The 19,927-nt window shown below is 46.1% G+C and overlaps 1 protein-coding gene across 1 annotated transcript in view; it reads right to left on the bottom strand.

Moving 5' to 3' along the window:
• The window catches only part of CFAP47 (cilia and flagella associated protein 47), a 390,847-nt gene that overhangs the window by 368,211 nt on the left and 2,709 nt on the right, over nt 1-19,927 (bottom strand). Inside the window, exons 4-6 of the mRNA XM_081950234.1 lie at nt 13,653-13,791; nt 10,403-10,631; nt 5,224-5,375 (exon numbers count right to left, since the gene is read on the bottom strand). Coding sequence (XP_081806360.1) covers nt 5,224-5,375; nt 10,403-10,631; nt 13,653-13,791 — 520 coding nt within the window. The remainder of the gene's footprint in view (nt 1-5,223; nt 5,376-10,402; nt 10,632-13,652; nt 13,792-19,927) is intronic.

Raw genomic sequence — 19,927 nt, 5'->3', positions numbered from 1 at the left:
GGAATAAAAACCCTGCCCTTCCTGATGGGGAGGAACCGGTTGGATGGCCCGGATCTCCAACAGGTGCTGAATGGCCTGTTCCATCAGTGCCCTCTTGCGAGGACACCGAGAGACCGGGCATGGCATGAAGTGTTACTGGAGGATGGAGAGGAATTCTAGCATGAGACCAAATTTAACAGTTTTGAGTACCCAATTGTCTGTTGTGGTCTCCTCCCAGCGGAGGGCAAAGAACACCAGGCGGCCTCCGATCGGAAGAGAGTCCAGATAATCATTTCTATGTGAAAAATGGCAGTTGCCTCCTCCACGGTAAGATTTATTGGAGGGGAAACGCTGTGTGTTTCTACTGGACCTGTCCTGGTGAGATCCCTGTCTGGGAGTGTAGGAGGGGCGTTGTGGATGGGGGAAGGAAGGTCCTCAATCCACCAGTCGAAAGGGCGACCTCCTATAGAAGCGAGCGGGCCGACTGTCCTGTTTCTTGTAGATGGATGAAAGGACCTTCCGCTTGTCTTTAGATTCTGTGAGGTACGGGTCTAAGAGTTTACCAAATAATTGGATGCCACTGAATGTGGAGGCTGCTAGGTGCCACTTGGTATGGACATCCACCTGCCATGGGTTGAGCCAAAGCAGACGCCTGGTCGTTACCAAAGAGGCCATGGCTTTAGAAGCGAATCTAGCAGTATAAAGGGAAGAATCAGCCGCAAATTCAACTGCTGCCCTGATCTTGTTGAGATCCCTATGTGATCTAGTGTCAGTAGGAGCGATGCGCTCCTGTAGCTGTTCAATCCAAACCAACGCCGCCCTGGAGAAAAAGGAAGTGGCCGTAGAGGCCCTAACAGCTCAGGCCCCAGCCTGATAGTTTTTGGCTAAGGTTTGGTCTGACCTTTTCTCCTCAGGCTTGAGAACCTCCTCAGGGGCTTCAGAGACCACAGCAGGTGAAGACAGGGTTGCAACCGGTGCATTCACTGGGGGAGTCTCAAAGAACTTGGTGAGGTCTGGTGCAATGTTGTGGAGACGTTTGTCAAGGTTGGTTGGCTGTGGGCCCGTGCCTTGAGACTCCCACTGCTTCTGGATGACGTTCAGGAATATCTTGGGAACAGGGATCACCTCTTTTTCCACCGAGGGTTCGGTGAATGGGGTACTGGGACCCTCAGTTGAAGCCGGTTCTGCCGGTTTATCCTGTGAAGTAGAAGCTGAAGCAGAAGATGTTAAGTTAGCAGCTTTAATGGCCTTAAGAAGAAGGGACTTGAAACGATCAGTTTTGAATGGGGTGACCACCTTGTCATCAGACAGGTTTGAGTCCCACAGGTTATCTTGCTCCCCGCCAATTGAGGCCTGAGAAGTAGAAGCAGAGGGATCAGGTTGCTGAGCCGCAGCAGAAGATTTATGCTTATGGCCATGTGATGGAGCAGGTTGGGGTTGCTGTTGTAGGCCAGCAGCCATGACCTGTTTAATGGTTTCAGCAATGATGGTTGACATATCAGCAGGAGAGGTGTACATGCTGTGGGGGGCCCCAGAGCCATGTGTAACCAGGAGGGAAGCCTGTTCAAAGGTGCGCTCCCTATTGAGAGGGACATCAAAGAAATTGCCTCTGTTGTCAGGTTCCACTGAAGACGAGGACTCCGAAGAAGACAATTCCCCTTCTGAATAGGCGTGGGGTGTGTGCCAGGGCCCATGGGAGGCAAGACAGGTGGAGCTGGGGATGCCACTTGGTGATCCTCGGAGGGAGGGAGGGAGGGAGGGATGGGCAATTAGAATATGTTGTTGTTTTTGGGCCCTCTGAAATTCTTTCTCAAGGGCCTTCTGCCCTGGTAGTCGCTTTAGAGACCTTGGGATTTATTTCTGAGGAAGGGGCCTCTTTGGCTTGCCTCTTCATGCTGCTCTTTGCCCCTGATGGCCTTGCCTCCTCTAATCCTGCATTCGTATCCATAGCTGGATCAGCCATTTCCCCAAACATAAATCAACACCCCAATAAGATAGGCAACAGTCTCACCCGTTTGCTGGCCAGGCGCTCCTGATCCAATCCACCTGGGGTGATCCTGCGTTGCTGGGCACTCCAAACGGCTGCTGTAGAGTTCGCACCTTTTTAAAAGTGTCCAAAATGGCTGATTTTGTTTCTCTGAGGCTTTTCCGAGCCTCAAAATGGCCACCGCTATTTTCGCGGGCTTTTCTGACCCGCAAAATGGCCGCCAATACTAAGTGTGGCCAGGCAATCTGCAGAATGGCCACCGGACTCGCCTGGAACCACTGCATGCGAAACGGCTGGTTGCACGTCCCTCCGAATACCCAGAATCAAGGAGCGCTGCGGGGAAACAGCCATGGAGCCGTAGCTCGTGAGCTGGCCGATCTGATTGCAAGGCAGGCTTCCTGAGCGAACTAGTGGCCGCAGGCAATCAGACGGCTGAGGAGAGGCAGCCAGAGATCAGTTTTGAATTTCCCTCCAATTTGTAGAATAAAGGATTATTTAAGGAACCAATTTAAAGGAACAACCATTTTTTTTGGAAAAATTCACCAATTAAAGATATAATTAAATAATTTGGAGGAGAGATCAATTCTCACAGCCAGTCCAGGTTGGACTGAGTCTGAAACTGGGGAGGAGCCACAAGGGCCCGATGACATCATAAGTATAGACTCAGTCCGATTGGTTAATGGACGGAGCATACCCAGTCTGGCTGCTGTCTCTACGATAAAGGGAAAATGTCTTATTCACTATTCAGGATAATGAATATTTCAAGTTTCTTGACATCTTTGACAATGACATCACTTTGGTATTAAAATTTCAACCTACCAACTTCCAAATTATTATGCATATACAGTATGTGGCATTTCCACCCCTTTTTATAATTTCTGATGCCATGTTGCCTAATTATACTAGTCTCTACTATACAATCCTTAAGCTTGCATAGTTCAATAATCTTTTAACAATAAGTGCTATCATCTTATGTAGCACCATTTTGTTCTAAAAAAACCTCTCACCTTAATAAGAAATGAAAACAAATAATAGACACCTTATTTTCCCACTATGACTTAAAGAATAAAAAGAAGAACATACATATTCCTCACTGCCTCTTGAAAATGGAATTCATTAAAGCAGGGGTGTGAAACTCAAGGCCCAGGGTGCTTAGATCTGGCCCATGGGGCCATCCAGAAAATAGCAAAGGAGTGGCCCGCAGTGCCTCTGCAAAGCGACACACACACACACCACGGCCCGTTTTTGGCCACAATGGAGCCTCAGAGACCTCCCCAGGCCTGTTACAGGCTGAAATGGAGCCTCCATGGGTCGGATCCACTCTTCCCCATCCCATTTCCCATGGCTTTACTGTACTTACTTTTCAAACAGTTCCAGAAGAGGCTGACCCATGTGGCACAGAAGCCAAAGCCTTTTATTCAGAAACCCGTGAAACTGTAAGAAGGTGAGATGTAAGGAAAACAGCTTTCCTCATCTGAATAAAAGACCGGCTTCTCTGCCATGAGGGCCCGCAGGCTTAGTTTGGGTACAATCTGGCTGGTGACGAGCAGCCTCCCGCTTGCTGCTGACTGGCTAGTTCAAATGAGCAGCTTCGGGGATTGGGGCATGGCAGACAATCAACAAGGGGCTTCCAGTTCAGCCTGATAAGACAAAGGAAGCAACCTCCTCATTGATTGGCTGCTGCTGCTGCCTCAATCCCTGAAGCAGGAGGCTGCTGGGACCCAGTCCAGCCTGGGCCTGCTGGCCACAGGGCCCCAGCCGAAGTCTTTTACTCAGAAGCTCATGAAAATGTTTTCCTTAGATTTCACACACTTATAGCTTTGCCATCATCTGAATAAAACACTTTGGCTTCTCTGCCAGTGGGTCAGCCTCTTCTGGAGTTCTGGAGATCTTCAAAAAGTAAGTAATCCATGGGAAATGGGATGAGGGAGAATAAGTGGAATCTGGGATGCTAGCTCTCTGTTTGCTGATTGGTGGATGAACTCATCAAATTGCAGCTGACACCCAGCTGGAAGGGATAGCCAACACTCCAGAAGATAGGCTAAAGATACAGAAGGATCTTGACCCACTTGAACATTGGGCATTATCTAATAAAATGAAATTCACTGGTGAAATGAGTCAGGTTCTACATTTAGGCCACAAAAACGAAATGCACAGGTACAGTATAGGTGGTACCTTGCTCAACAGTAGTAACTATGAAAGGGATCTTGGAGTCCTAGTGGACAACCATTTAAATATGAGCCAGCAGTGTGCAGCAGCTGCCAAAAAGCCAACACAATTCTAGGCTGCATAAACAGAGGGATAGAATCAGGATCATGTGAAGTGGAGGATGGGGGGAAGCAACTGTGAGGATCTCAGGGGAGCATGATATATCTCAGTGGATTGGGGGAGGCCTTGGATGGCCTGCTGCAGCACTAGCCCTGCATGCTCTTCCCCATTCTGAGATACCTCATGTGCATGTGATTAACAAATGCATTGGGGAAAGCAGGGAGTGATCACATTCATTTAACGTGATTCAATCAAATGAATCCTCAGGTTACAAATATAATTGGCAAACTATTACATTTGTAACTCGAGGATTGCCTATATAATGAAAGTGAGGGAGGGTCTCAGGGAAGTCCTGCCTTAGCACTTGGCCACTACAGGTCCCCCAAAAAAAGTTCCATGCCACACCCATCATGGCCACGCACACCATGGGCATGCCCTAGCTCGGCCCTCCAAGGTAAAACACAACCCTGATGCAGCTCTCAATGAAATTGAATTTGACAACCCTGCATTAAAGTATTTCACCTAATTTAGAGAATAAGGTAGATTATCTTGACAGAAAGATCTCTTACCAAAGCAATGAGGTGAACATTGCTTAAGTTCAAAACAAGAAGGTATGTGTAAACATTTCACAGCCTAACTGTAACCCCATCCCAATTCACATGGCTATAAGACAGAAAAAACATAACATTTGAAAAATTATATTACTATGGTCCATCTTAATAAGAGTCATTTTAAACTTCTATGGAATTTATATTTTAGTATGTTCTACATTGTAGGGCTGACATCAAAATAGGCTAATTATAACAATAGATATAGATTATTGCTACAATGAAGAAAATAAATTGTTTTATGGAATTATGAATATACATACTTGGGCTTTGTATGTATATATATACATATACACACGTGCATACACATATACATACACACGCAATAGAGCTTTTATCATTTTTGTTGTGCTCATTACTGCAGTTTACAAAACCACTTACTTTGGGCTAAAAGAAAGAAAAACCACAGTCTTCTGATAAGGTTGTAATGTTCCTTCATTAGGAATGCAAGTAATCAGAGTTGAAACATCTGTTCCTTGATTGCCAGGATAATCTTTCAAAACAGCATTTGAACTCTGCTTAATATCTGTGCCCTTTAGGAAAACATAAAATGAATATGCTAAAAATTAATTACTCCATGTATTTATATGGATGTTTCATATATATAGCAGCCCTTCAACTTCATTTCATTTGAACTTTCCTGTGGCTGGTGATTGGAGCTGCTGGCTGGAAGCGGGGGAGTGAGAGAGAAAAAGAGGAGCAGGTTGGCCTGCGCGCCGTTAGGCGCGCGAATCATATGTCCATAAACCAAAATAGTAATAATACTTTCTGGATTAGTGTGCTTGAAATTGTGATTTTATTTATTTCAAAATGACCGGTTTAGTTCAATGTAATAGCTGTCTTGCACCTGTCTTTCGCAGTACTCTTTTCAAATTTGGATATTGTCCCCTTTGTAAACAAATTACTAGTCTACATAGACAGATTACCTATCTAGAATCTCTAATCTGTGCTCTCCAAGCAGAAATTAGGTATCCAATTTGGCCACTCCACTCTATGGAGATGCCACGCTATCAGCCTCTCCACCGCAAAGATCCTGCAGGAGAAGAGCAGTCTGGACAACCATGGGATCTGGCAGGGTGAGAGCTGTGAACCATAAACACAAAGCTTTTGCTGTGACCCATCATAGCAGATATAGCGCCCTTGCTGACCCTAATGGGGACACTAAAGAGACAGGTCAAGGTAGTTGTGATAATGATGACTCAAATAAGCAGGGGATTGTGGTCCATAATGAAGAAATTACTTCGGAAAGGCGAAATGGGGAATCAGGTACCACACATCAGAGGTAGCAAGGTATGCAAAAGGAGAAGTCACCTTCTGATTGGTGATTCAATCATAAGGGATGTAAATTTAGGAAAGGATATGGAGGTTTTAAAAGAGGTCAGGTGTCTGCCAGGTGCTACTGCCAGCAGAGACAAGAGGCGTATTCTTAAGATAGTCAAGAATGCAAGTAAGGACTGTGATGTTGATGCTATTATACATCTTGGCACAAATGATCTGTCCCAAAAAGATGTACTTTCTGTGAAGAATGATTTCCAGAGCTTGGGGTATGAACTTAGTAGTATAGGTTGTAGGTTATCTTTTCAGAGGTTTTACCAGTATATAAGGAACAAAAATGGAAGGACCAGTGTGTAGCAGAGTTTAATGTGTGGCTAAAGGAGTGGTGTAAAAGGGAAGGCTTTGGTTTTATTAGTCATGATGTCTGCAGCTGGTCCAATAAAAAAAATTGTACAAAAGAGATGGTTTGCACCCATCCAAGAAAGGGACTGAGTTACTTGGCATTAAATTCACGGATTGTTGGGAGTATACTCCTAGTGTTGGGTAGGCAACATATACAATAACAAATGGTCGTTGTTGCTTTAAATGGGTGAATGTACTTATCAGCTGTAATTAACTTTACAATAAGAGGGAGTCAGGACAGCTCACTCACTCTCTCTCTCTGCTTGTCCTATGCTTGATGACTGGAACGTGAACTGCGACTGTAAGCAATTGTTTGTTCTTTGAATTGTGTTTGGACATATATCTACTAACACTGCTTGTGAAGCACTTATTAGTAGTAAAGCTACTTGTTTTTTACTAACAGTGTCTGAAACTCTATTCGTGTGTTTTTTCTACTAGCAACGTTTTCTCTCTAGCTGTACATTCTACTGCACTATTTTCTGTCTCCCAACGGAGATACCCCTAACACAGATTTTCTGGATAAACATTTAAACTGAACAGCAGGGCCAGAGAATTAATTGATACAGAACATTTCTGTCCCCGGCAATCTAAAATTCATACGGTTATCAGTGCATGTAACACAGATGTTTGTGCGGGTAAGATTATCACTCCCGCTGTCAAGCAAAACCAAGCATTTAATAGTGAGTGCCATACCATGTGCATGAATCATACAAGTGGCAAGAAAATAGGGGCAGTCAGTCATAACAAATGTTAAGTAGACAGTAAACACAGGGTGAATCAAAATGGACTCAAATGTCTATACACCAATGCACAGAGTATGAGGAATAAACAGGGTGAATTAGAAATCCAAGTAAAAGTGGGCAGATACGATATTGTTGCCACTACAGAAACTTGGTGGGATGAAACCCACAAATGGAGCACCGGGGAACTATCAGAGGACTAGAAAAGAGCTGATGTGGTTCCCATCTTCAAAAAAAGAGAAAAAAACAGATCCAGGAAACTACAGACCTATCAGCCTGACCTCAATACCAGGAAAGATTCTGGAAAAGATAATCAAGCAATGACTTAGTGAACACCTAGAAGCAAACAAAGTAATAGCCAAAAGCCAACATGGGTTTGTCAAAAACAGATCATGCCAGGCTAATCTTATTGCATTCTTTGACAAAGTGACAAAATTAGTAGACCAGAGGAATGCCGTCGATATAGTTTACTTGGATTTCAGTAAGGCATTTGATAAGGTAGACAATAACCTACTACTAGATAAAGTAGAAGAATGTGGGTTGGACAGCATCACCACCAGATGGATTCGTAATTGGCTGACCAACCGCACTCAACGTGTAGTCCTCAATGGAATTGCATCTACATGGAGGGAGATATGCAGTGGAGTACCCCAAGGCTCTGTTTTGGGCCCAGTACTCTTCAACATCTTCATCAAGAACGGTTCATGAAGAACGGTTGCAGGAACTGGGTATGTCCAGTTTAATAGAAAGAAGGACTAGGGGAGACATGATAGCAGTGTTCCAATATCTCAGGGGTTGCCGCGAAGAAGAGGGGGTCAAACTATTTTCCAAGGCACCTGAGGGTAGAACAAGAAGCAATAGGTGGAAACTAATCAAGGAGAGAAGCAACTTAGAACTGAGGAGAAACTTCCTGACAGTTAGAACAATTAATAGTGGAACAGCTTGCCTCCAGAAATTGTGAATGCCCCAACACTGGAAGTCTTTAAGAAGATGTTGGATAGCCATTTGTCTGAAACGGTATAGGGTTTCCTGCCTAGGCAGGGGGTTGGACTAGAAGACCTCCAAGGTCCCTTCCACCTCTGTGATTGTATTATTGTATATAAGGTTAATAAATTTACTGAAAAAATAACAGTTATAAAAATGTGAACAAAACTTGCCACTAAGTCTAAACCCACTAACCTTTCCTTTAAAACAGGTGTCAAACTCAAGGCCCATGGGCCAATGTGGTCAGATCCAGGTGCACAGCCATTCTGCAAACTAAGGGGCTGGCCCACTTCACTTCAGCCTGGCCCATGCCATTTGGGCAGGCACACATGTGCACAGGAGGTAGCGGGCACTTGTGCCTGCTGGGATGGTGTGGCCCAGGCCTATGTGCACAGGAGGCGTTGGGCCAGTGTCATCTCCGCCCAGCCCACCCCATCTCAGTGTGGCTGGCACCAGGTTTCAGATAAGTGCCATGCCCGCACCAGCGTATCCAGCCTTTCAGGAGTGAGTGTGTGTGTATATGTGTGTCACCGAGCGCAGGGAGGGAGCTATCCAGCAGCAGGGGCTTCACAACTGATCCTCCAGGAAAAAGGTGTGGCAGCGGGGCACCAGCACCTGTAGCATGCAGAGTTGGGGGGAGGCACATGATTCAGACCACCGAACACGTCTGCTCTATCCCACATGGCAACTCACACAGGTCCATTAGGCTGCTGCCGCTGCTGCCACTGCCACCCGGAGCACCAGGCCTACCCAGCATGAAGGAGGCAAAGCTAGAAAGTCCAAGGAGAGGTGATAGAGCACGCCCAGGCCCAGCAGGCAAAAGGTGGCCACCATTGGTAGGGAAAGCCAGTTCTCCATCGGCACCATGGGCCCCCAAGCCCAGCCAGGATTATGTGCCTCCCCCCCATCTCTACTGGGCCTGGGCAGCCATGCTGGTGAAGTGCCACTCTCTGTGGGCCGCTGATGCACTTGGTATATGAAAGGAACATGCTCCACGTGCAGGCCAAGGGCAAGACCTGTGAGGGGGCCATGGAAGAGATGACTGGCAGAGACCTGCTCTCTAACTGCAAGCCAAAACAGACAACGGGATGGAGTAAGCCCATCCAGCGATCTGCATCACGTTCCTCCTCCCGCCTCCACCTGATGCTCGGATGGCTGGCCCAGAAGTGGCAGTGGGCTCCAGAGCCACAGCATGGACCAGCTGAGGGGCCAGCAGGCTGCGGCTATAGCCATAAACCACCACCACCCTGCACACAAGGGGCAGCAAGCAGTGGCCCATGGTTTCCAGCTGTAGCTGCCCTGCCTGCCTCACCTCACCTCATTCTGAGGGACGAGCCTCGTGCCCACTGTCCCACTCACTGGAGACCCCTGGATTATCTCCCCAATGCCGCCCAGCCCCCAGAGGCATCACCCTCATGAGTGATGTCAAGCTGGCTATGTCCCCAGGCCCCACCCAGTCAGCCATGACCACCCTGGCCATGCCCCTCCTCCACCCCACCCCAGCCCCCAGACGACAACCACAATGCTGATCCAGCCCTCAATAAAATCAAGTTTGACACCCCTGGCTTCAAAACATGACAAGCATAACAAAACATTTTTAAAGTAATAAGTTTGAACAATTATTATTCATCAACAAATGTCCATTGATATGACAGGCATGTATATGTCTGTGCACTTCAGAAATCCCGAAACTATTACAATGTTCATCTGATGTATAAGATTCTTACAACTTTCACATGACACCTTAAGGGTAAATAATAAAGTCATATAATGTCAAAGCAATGGGTTGGTTTTAATTCCACTTTAACATATTGTCCCATGTTCTAACGTTTCATTTATTTGTAAGAGAGGTCAGAAGTAAATTTGTGGACAATACTAGAATGTAATTTAAAACTGGCTTTTGAATGCTTATACGAACTCTGTTTAAAAATACAACACCCAAATCTGCCCTATAGTTTACTCTTACCTTTTCACATTATATTATCAAGTGCAAGAATCATAGGACCTCTCATTTATATACAAATAGTAGCCAAAATGTAAAACAGTAACAAACTTTATTTCTCCTTTGATAGCTTCTAAGTATGATAGAGAGGAAAGGGAATTCTTCTGAAAAAGAGATAGGTGTTTAAAAGCAGGACTAAAATCAAGAGTTTCCTTACCATCTCTCCACCAACAGCATTATCCATCAAGACTGCCACCCAATCCATAGGCTCTGGACTTTTATTGTGAAGAACAACTTCCTCTATCTTGGAGGTTCCAAAGTAAACATATCCAAAATTAACACACTGGATAGTATTTGAGTGAGGCACACCTAAAACCTCAAGAACTTGTTCCACAATATTGGCTTTGATCTTTATCACAGCAGTGGGCACTCCCTGCAACTCCACACTTTGGATAACAACAGATTAAAAAAAGGAATTTTGAGCTTCAGGACAATCATAAGTTAATAATGCCACATTAAATCATTTGGAATTTAAGATATATTAACATATTTCACATACACAGACACCGCCCTAGGCACCTGATGGACCCAAAAAGGTTCCTGATGGAGATTGGGACTTTTCCTGAATCCCTTGCTCACAACTCGACCGAAGCCGTAGTGGGAGCCTGGGATAGGGCTGCCGCTGGGGCTTTGGATCGTGTTGTGCCTTTGCGGCCTCTGACCCGGTGTCGATCCTGGATGGCTCCCTGGTTTACCGGGGAGCGCCGGGAGATGAAACACCGGAAAAGATGCCTAGAGAGTGGCTGGAGGGCCAGCCGGTCCGAATCTGATCGAACACTAGTAAGAATTTATATTAAATCCTACTTAGTGGCGATAGAAGCGGCAAAACGGCAATATTTTTCCGCTCTTATCGCGTCTGCAGATAACCGCCCAGCCGCCCTGTTTAGGGTGACCTGCTCCTTACTTAACCAAGGAACTGGGGAAGACCCCTTGCAGGGTAGGGCTGAAGAATTTGTTCAGTATCTGCAGGATAAAATCGCTCAGATCCGGACAGGCTTGGACTCTGACTGGGTAGATTCGGGCGAGCCAATGGGGATGAACCTTGAGGAGACAATCTGGGATGGGTTTGACCCTGTGACCCCCGAAGGCATGGACAGGATTATGGGGAGACTCAGTGCTGCCACTTGTGTGCTGGACCCGTGTCCCTCTTGGTTAGTTTCGGCTTCCCGGGAGGTGACACGAGGCTGGCTCCAGGCGATTACCAACGCTTCATTGAGAGAGGGGTTCTTTCCCACCGCCTTGAAGGAGGCAGTGGTGAGGCCCCTCCTCAAGAAGCCTTCCCTGGACCCAGCTTCTTTAGCCAACTATCGTCCGGTCTCCAACCTTCGCTTTGTAGCGAAGGTTGTCGAGAGTGTGGTAGCACGTCAGCTTCCCCAGTACCTGGATACAGCTGTCTACCTGGATCCGTTTCAGTCGGGTTTCAGGCCCGGGTACAGCATGGAGACGGCATTGGTCGCGTTGGTCGATGATCTCTGGCAGGCCCGGGACAGGGGCTGTTCCTATGTCCTGGTCCTATTAGACCTCTCGGCGGCTTTCGATACCATCGACCATGGTATCCTACTGCGATGACTCGGGGGGTTGGGAGTGGGGGGCACCGTTTTATGGTGGTTCTCCTCCTACCTGACGGATCGGTCACAGTTTGTGTTGACTGGAGGGCAGAGATCGACCCCCAGGCGCGTCACTTGTGGGGTGCCCCAGGGGTCGGTTCTCTCACCCCTCCTGTTCAACATATACATGAAACCGCTGGGCGAGATCATCCGTGGTTTTGGGGTACAGTATCATCAATATGCTGGTGATACCCAACTTTTCATCTCTACCCCAAACCACCCAAACGATGCCCTCGACGTGATGTCCCGATGCCTGGAGGCTGTGCGGATCTGGATGGGGAGGAACAGACTCAAGCTCAATCCCTCCAAGACTGAATGGCTGTGGTTCCCGTCATCCCGATTTGTACATCTTGTTCCATCTTTGACGATAGGGGGAGAAATTTTAGCCCCCTCAGAGAAGGCTCGCAATCTGGGAGTCCTCCTGGATACGCGGCTTAGTTTAGAAGAACACCTGACGGCCGTGACCAGGGGGGCCTTTTACCAGGTTCGCCTGGTATGCCAGTTGCGCCCCTTCCTGGATCGGGATGCTCTGTGCACAGTCACTCATGCCCTCGTCCTTTCTCGCCTGGACTACTGCAATGCTCTCTACATGGAGCTGCCCTTGAAGAGCACCCGGAGGCTTTAGTTGGTCTAGAATGTGGCCGCGCAGGTTGTCATGGGGGTACCTAGGTGCTCCCATGTCACACCCCTTTTAGGCGGCCTGCACTGGTTGCCGGTTGTTTTCCGGGTGCGATTCAAGGTATTAATTATGACCTTTAAAGCGCTCCATGGCTTAGGCCCAGGGTACCTGCAAGACCACCTACTGCCACCAGTAGCCTCCCACCGTCCAGTACGACCCCACAGAGTTGGCCTCCTCAGGGTGCCGTCGGCCAAGCAGTGTCGGCTGGTGACCCCCAGGGGGAGAGCCTTCTCTATGGGAGCGCCTTCCCTCTGGAATGAGCTGCCCCTGGAGCTCCGCATAATCCCTGACCTCCGGTCCTTCCGACGCGCCCTAAAAAGTTGGCTTTTCCAGCAAGCCAGCCTGGCCTGTTAATGTTAATGTTAATTTATTTTAAATGTATTGTTTCTTTTTTTAAAAAAATCAGTTTGGTCTTTTTGGAAATGGGTTTAATCTTTTTTTTTAACTTTTGTGATGTGTGTTTTTAATGTTGTACGCCGCCCTGAGTCCTTTTGGAGAAGGGCGGCATATAAATCCAAATAAACCTAAACCTAAATCTAAACACACCTGAAACTTATAACAGTTGCCTATTTGTAACATTAAATGTTTCGTATCAGAATACTAAGTGCTCTGAATATTACATATTAAAAGAATTTACTAATTCATCATTATCCCCAATTTGGAATAATAAAGGAAACACCAAATTTCAATATAGGAAAGATTTTTAAATAAGGCTTCAAATTAGATTTTACTGAGAATTGAAATTTACCTTTGCATTCTATCTAAATAAAATTAAACAATCTGAGACTGTGATACTCAATGCACTGAGCTCTGTCATATAATTTAGTTAAGCACGTCTATCCATTCTTTAGATAGGAAATTGAGTATATGTAATAAAAAGGATCTATCATTCGGTCAAATTGTTCTTATTACATACACACTTTGAATTGACAATATTTTTACTTATTTCACTGACACAAATATTGTAGTTAAACATATCCAGGCAGTGAAAGGGCAAATAATACTACAGTAAATGTAAGAAGCATACAGCATATGCTTCCATTTATTTATATGTATCATAAAATTTAATTCAAAATTAAATTAAAAGAGACAACATTGCAATTTAAATATACTATACTTACGTGGCTAGTTGATTAAGTATTTTGGGTACATCGGTACATATCTCTACTTTTATCAATTTCATTGTTTTTGGTTCTATCACGCCACTGATTGGTGCTATAATAATTGGAACACTTCCTCTATATTTTATATGAAATGTACCTTAATATATAAAAATAAAATAAAAACAAAACCATTTTAGTCGATATGATATATGATAAAAGGCTTACAATAACATTACCTTATGATTGTACTTTATGGTTGTACCTTATGATTTGTGACAAATGTATCTTTTCTTTTATGTATACTGAGAGCATATACACCAAAGACAATGTCCTTGTGTGTCCAATCACACATGGCCAATAAAGAATTCTGTGCTATGCTATGCTATGCTATAAAAGGATCACAATAACAGCATGATAAGATACATCATCAAGATGCATCATCTCATCAAGATTCTGTCTTCCTCAGCTCTTTCTCAGTCATATTTGTATGATAATGTGGATGAATAATGTGAGTTGTTTACTGTTATTTATTGTTCACATTCATTATTGTTTTTGGAAAAGTCATAGTTCCAAGTTTATAAAAAGCAGTTTTGCTGCAGTTACAGTTAATGTATACTTATACATTCCTCTGAGGTAAAGCTAACAATAAATGTTAAATCCAAGCAATCATACAATCAAGCAGAACTGCAAACTCCTCTCATTGTACATACAACCATAGAAATGAAAGAATTTAAAATTTAACAATTATAGTGTCATGGTTCCGAGTAATGCTCCCAATCAATTAATGATTCTAAGGTTGTGGCTTTTCTCAGTTCCTGTTTATTGGGTACATCATATCGACACGTTCAAATGTGAAACCAACTCTGAATAATTCCCATGCTTTGATATAATTAAAGAATAGACATTGTCCACCCCCCCTTGTGTCACAGGTCACGTTAACCAACCAAGCAGGTGATGAACTTTTCATCACTCCCTCCTGCAATTGCTAGATTCCGCTGACCTTTGTTCTCATGGGTTTTATTGCTGTTATGTCTGGCACTGTAGAGGAAAACATTCTACATTCTTCACATCCCCCTCCCCCCCCCCATATGCATAGGAACTTAGAAATGAAGCAAAGTATAGCTTCATCTAGAGTTGTTTCGAGAGTTGACATATACATCAATCATTATACATTGCACTGGTTAGAATGCAGTATTGTAGGCAACCTTGGCCCATAGTCAGGAGTTTGATCCTGACCAATTCAAGGTTGATTCAGCCTTCCATCCTTCCAAGGTCAGTAAAATGAGGACCCAGATTGTTGGGGGCAATATGCTAACAATGTAAATCGCTCAGAGTGCTGTAAAGCACCATAGAGCAGAAAAATCAGTCTAAGTGCTATTGCTATGCTTTAGCTATATAATGAAAACTAAACATTTAATCCTGTCCCAAAGGTACTTTTTCAAGAGGCAACTGGACTCTGTTTTTTCTTTTGAAGACATTTCACTTCTCATCCAAGAAGCTTCTTTAGATCTGACAGGATAGAGGGGAATGGAAGGATTTGTATTCCTTGCAGACAGCTGGTAATCTGCATCCTTTTAGAAAATCCTTGAAGCGCTTGGAGGTTTATCAGTGTCCTGAGTAGTGCTCCTGGTTCCTGTAGTCTGCAATATTTTCTCTGGAAATCCATTGCTACTCCCATACCATTCAAAGAGTGTTCATTCCAAACTGTATAGCTAAATGTCTGTAGAGATTCTCAGTCATTCAGGTCATGGTTGTTTTTTCAGGAAGCAACTGGACTTTTTTGTTTTTTCTTTGAAGATGTTTAGCTTCTCACCCAAGAAACTTATTCAGTTCTGACAGGATAGTGGGGACAAGATAGTGGCAAAGGATCAGCTGTCTGCACGGAATATAAATCCTTCCATTCCCCATTATCTTGTCAGAGCTGAAGAAGCTTCTTGTATGAGAAGCCAAACATCTTCAACTGAGAATCTCTATACATTTACCCCTGTCCATTTCTTCCCCCTTATTTGTACTGGCAGCTTGCAAATCCCTCTCACAATATATTACAGGAAAAGAAATGCAGAAACAAGACTTCTTGATATTGTCCTTACTCTGGAATACCCTGCTTACACTTTGAACAATAGTGAAGACTGCTTTTCCAATAAGCATTCAAGACAGAGATTGCTAGTTAACTGTATATTACTGCTTATGGGAGTGTATCATTTTATATCATTTGCATGATGTAATATTTCCTTATTTTTCATTCATAGGAGGAAAAAAGACCAATGTCAAACAAGTATAATACCATCACAATACAAGTGCCAGCCCTTTTGTACATCCATTATGAGTTGCAGGTACAAACAAAAAGGGAATTGTGCTGTCACAACACTAGTTTTGTCATATATACTGTATGTGTATGTGTATATATATATATGGATATGGGTGGGTGGGTGGGTAGGTAGGTAGGTAGGTAGGTACCGTATTTTTCCGAGTATAAGATGCACCGGAGTATAAGACGCACCAAGGTTTTGAAGAGGCAATTTTTAAAAAAAAGTAGGTAGGTAGATAGAGGGAGAGAAAGAGAGAGAAATACAGTAGGTAGGTAGAGAGAGAGAGTAGTTAGGTAGGTAGGTAGATAAAGGGAAAGAGAGAGAGAGAGAGAGAGAGAGAGAGAGAGAAGTACAGTAGGAGGGAGGGGGAAGGAGAGGGAGGGTAGGTAGGTAGGCAGGTAGAGGGATAGAGAGAGAGAGAAATAGAGAGGGAGAGAGAGATAGAGGGTAGGTAGATAGGTAGAGGGATAGAGAGAAAGAGAGAGAGAGAGAGAGAGAGAGAGAGATACAGTAGGTAGGTAGGGAGAGAGAGTGAGTAGGTAGGTAGCAGTGGTGGGTTTCTACCGGATCGCACCGGATCGCGCGATCCGGTTGAAGAATGAACCCGGAAGTAATTTCCTGCCCCGCCCCCTTGGCGTTTTTTGCATCGGGGCTGACTCCCCGCCGCCACTGCTGTTCCTTGTCTTCTGGCCGCGGCCCCACGCCGTGGAAAACATAGGCGCAATTACAGCCCGGAGCAGGAGCAAAGCCCCTTTCCCAACTGGCCTTTCCTCGCTTGGAGGGCTTTGGAGGGAAGCTTCTGCAGAAGCCCGGGTGAGTGACAACAAGTTCCCACCATTACGAAGTCTCGGAGGCTGTAATTTTCTGAGCTGTGCGTGCGCGCCTGTTTTCCACGGCGTGGAGCAGCGGCAAGGCTCTGCGCAGCCAGCGATGATTCCAGGGGCCATCCGGGAAGATGAGGAACATGAGGGGGGACCCTGCCCCCCACTGATGGCCTCCGGAATCATCGCTGGCCGCGCAGAGCCTTGCTGCTGCTCCACGCCGTGGAAAACATAGGTGCAATTACAGCCCGGAGCAGGAGCAAAGCCCCTTTCCCAACTGGCCCTTCCTCCCTCAGAACGCTTCAGAGGGAAGCGTCTGCAGAAGCCCGGGTGAGTGACAACAAGTTCCCACCGTTACGAAGTCTCGGAGGCTGTAATTTTCTGAGCTGTGCACGCGCGCCTGTTTTCCATGGCGTGGAGCAGCGGCGAGATTCTGCGTGGCCGGCAATGACTCAGGATGCCATCCGGGAAGACGAGGAACGCGAGGGGGGACCGTTGACGGCCTCCGCAATCATCGCTCGCCTCGCAGAGCCTCGCTGCTGCTCCACGCCGTGGAAAACAGGCGCGCGCGCACAGCTCAGAAAATTACAGCCTCCGAGGCTCAGAACGCTTCGGAGGGAAGCTTCTGCATAAGCCTGGCCGAGTGACAACAAGTTCCCGCCGTTACAAAGTAATTTTCTGAGCTGTGCGCGCGCGCCTGTTTTCCACGGCGTGGAGCAGCGGCGAGATTCTGCATGGCCGGCAATGACTCAGGATGCCATCCGGGAAGAGGAGGAACGCGAGGGGGGACCGTTGACGGCCTCCGCAATCATCGCTCGCCTCGCAGAGCCTCGCTGCTGCTCCACACCGTGGAAAACAGGTGCGCGCGCACAGCTCAGAAAATTACAGCCTCCGAGGCTCAGAACGCTTCGGAGGGAAGCTTCTGCATAAGCCCGGCCGAGTGACAACAAGTTCCCGCCGCTACGAAGTCTCGGAGGTTGTAATTTTCTGAGCTGTGCGCGCGCGCCTGTTTTCCACGCCGTGGAGCAGCAGCGAGGCTCTGCGAGGCGAGCGATGATTGCGGAGGCCGTCAACGGTCCCCCCTCACGTTCCTCGTCTTCCCGGATGGCATTTGGAGTGATTGCCGGCCACACAAACCTCGCTGCTGCTCCACGCCGTGGAAAACAGGCGCGCGCGCACAGCTCAGAAAATTACAGCCTCCGAGGCTTCGTAATGGTGGGAACTTGTTGTCACTCGCCCGGCCTTCTGCAGAAGCTTCCCTCCGAAGCTCTCCAAGCGAGGAAAGGCCAGTTGGAAAAGGGGATGTAAGCTTCCCTCCGAAGTCTTGGGATGTTCTGAGGAGCCCCCCAAGGAAAAACGCCGCTGCCAGGTAGTTAAAAGTACCTCTCTGATTCTGTCAGACTCTGTCAGTCTCTCTCTGATTCCCTCCCTCACTCCCTATCTCTGTTCCTCTGTCTGTCTGTCTGTCTCACTCACACACACACACACTGTGGTCACCTTGTTGAGTGTTCCAATCACATTTGAAACACTCAACAACTGCCCTGCATTTATGGTATTTTGCAGCATTCTGCAGTCATAGGACCAAAATATATGGTTAAAAGCATATATTTTGGTCCTATGACTGCAGAATGCTGCAAAATACCATAAATGCAAGCCAGTTGTTGAGTGTTTCAAATGTGATTGGAACACTCAACAAGGTGACCACAGTGTGTGTGTGTGAGTGAGACAGACAGAGAGACAGACAGAGAGAGGAACAGAGAGAGGGAGTGAGGGAGGGAATCAGAGAGACTGACAGACACACACACACACACACAGACAGAGAGGGGGAGGGAGGGAGAGAAAGAGAGACACACACAGAGTGAGTGATTAAGTGAATGAGTGAGAGACAGACACACCCACATACACAGAGTGACAGAGAGAGAGGAAGGGAGGGGAGAGAGACAGAGGGAGAGACAGAGACAGACACACACACACACACACACAGAGTGAGTGAGAGACAGACAGACACACACACAGAGTGACAGAGATGGGGGAAGGAGGAGAGAGAGAGAGAGAGACAGACAGATAGACACCCAGAGAAAATGACAGAGGGAGACAGAGAGGGAGAGAGGGAGAGAGAGACAAAGAGCCAGAGAGAGAGAGAAAAAGAAAAAGAAAAAAAAGAAACTGGGAGAGAGAGATGAAAGAAAGAAAGAAAAAGAACTTATGACCACAATTGAGCCCAAAATTTTGGTTGCTAAGCAAGAGCATCGTTAAGTGAGTTTCACCACATTTTCCAAGTTAGCCATGCCCACCTGGTCACATGACTGCCAAGCCACTCCCACCAGGTCACATGGCCGGCAAGCCACTCCCACAAAGGAGGCCACACCCACAGAGTAGGTTCCAAAAAATTTTGAAACCCACCACTGGTAGGTAGGTAGATGTTTCCAGGTGTATTCTGGCTGAATACATCCAGAAAGAGAAACAACAGGTGGGGTGGGAACTTGATTTGGTTTATAGAGTGAACTCAGCATATGCTAGAACACACAACGTACCCAGGGAGGTACACATTAAATTTCTCAGAAAAACCACAAGAGATGAAATTCTGAGTGCACAAAGGGGGCAAGCCGTGAAATACCAAGATAGGGAAATAACCATTCTGAAACAGATCCCCAAGAAAGTGAGGGAGAAAAGAAAAAACTATTCGCAATTAGCGCACAGCACAGCACTTGATCAATGTAATTTCTCATCAATCAGTTAAAGAGCTTTCCAAAAGGAAAAAAAAAGGTTTTGCACTCTGCAAACCTCCCCAAAACAGCCCGTTTTTCGTGAAAACGCTCCCCTTTTTTTCAAAAATAAAGGCATGAATAGCCTTTGGGGGGCTTGCAGAGTGTTCCGTGGGGGGCAGAAATGAGCAGAAACCCCCCATTTTTCTCAAAAATGGGCCCGTTTTTTGTCAAAAAACTTGCATGCATAGCCTTATGGAGGTTTACAGAGTGCTGCTGGGGGCTGGAGGGACAAAAAACTGTCCGTTTTTTACTCATTTCTGTCCTCCCCAGCCCCCAGGAGCTCTCTGAAAGCCTCCATAAGGGTATGCACGGCCATTTTGGTGAAGGGGTGGGGCTTTTGGGGGCAAAAAATGCTGTATTCGATGTATAAGACGCACCCAGATTTTCAGGCTCTT

Source organism: Natrix helvetica, assembly GCF_964273705.1.
Source record: "Natrix helvetica genome assembly, chromosome: 4".
Lineage (NCBI taxonomy): Eukaryota > Metazoa > Chordata > Lepidosauria > Squamata > Natricidae > Natrix > Natrix helvetica.
The sequence above is the reverse complement of the archived record's forward strand: the minus strand, read 5'-3'. Positions and strand labels throughout refer to the sequence as shown.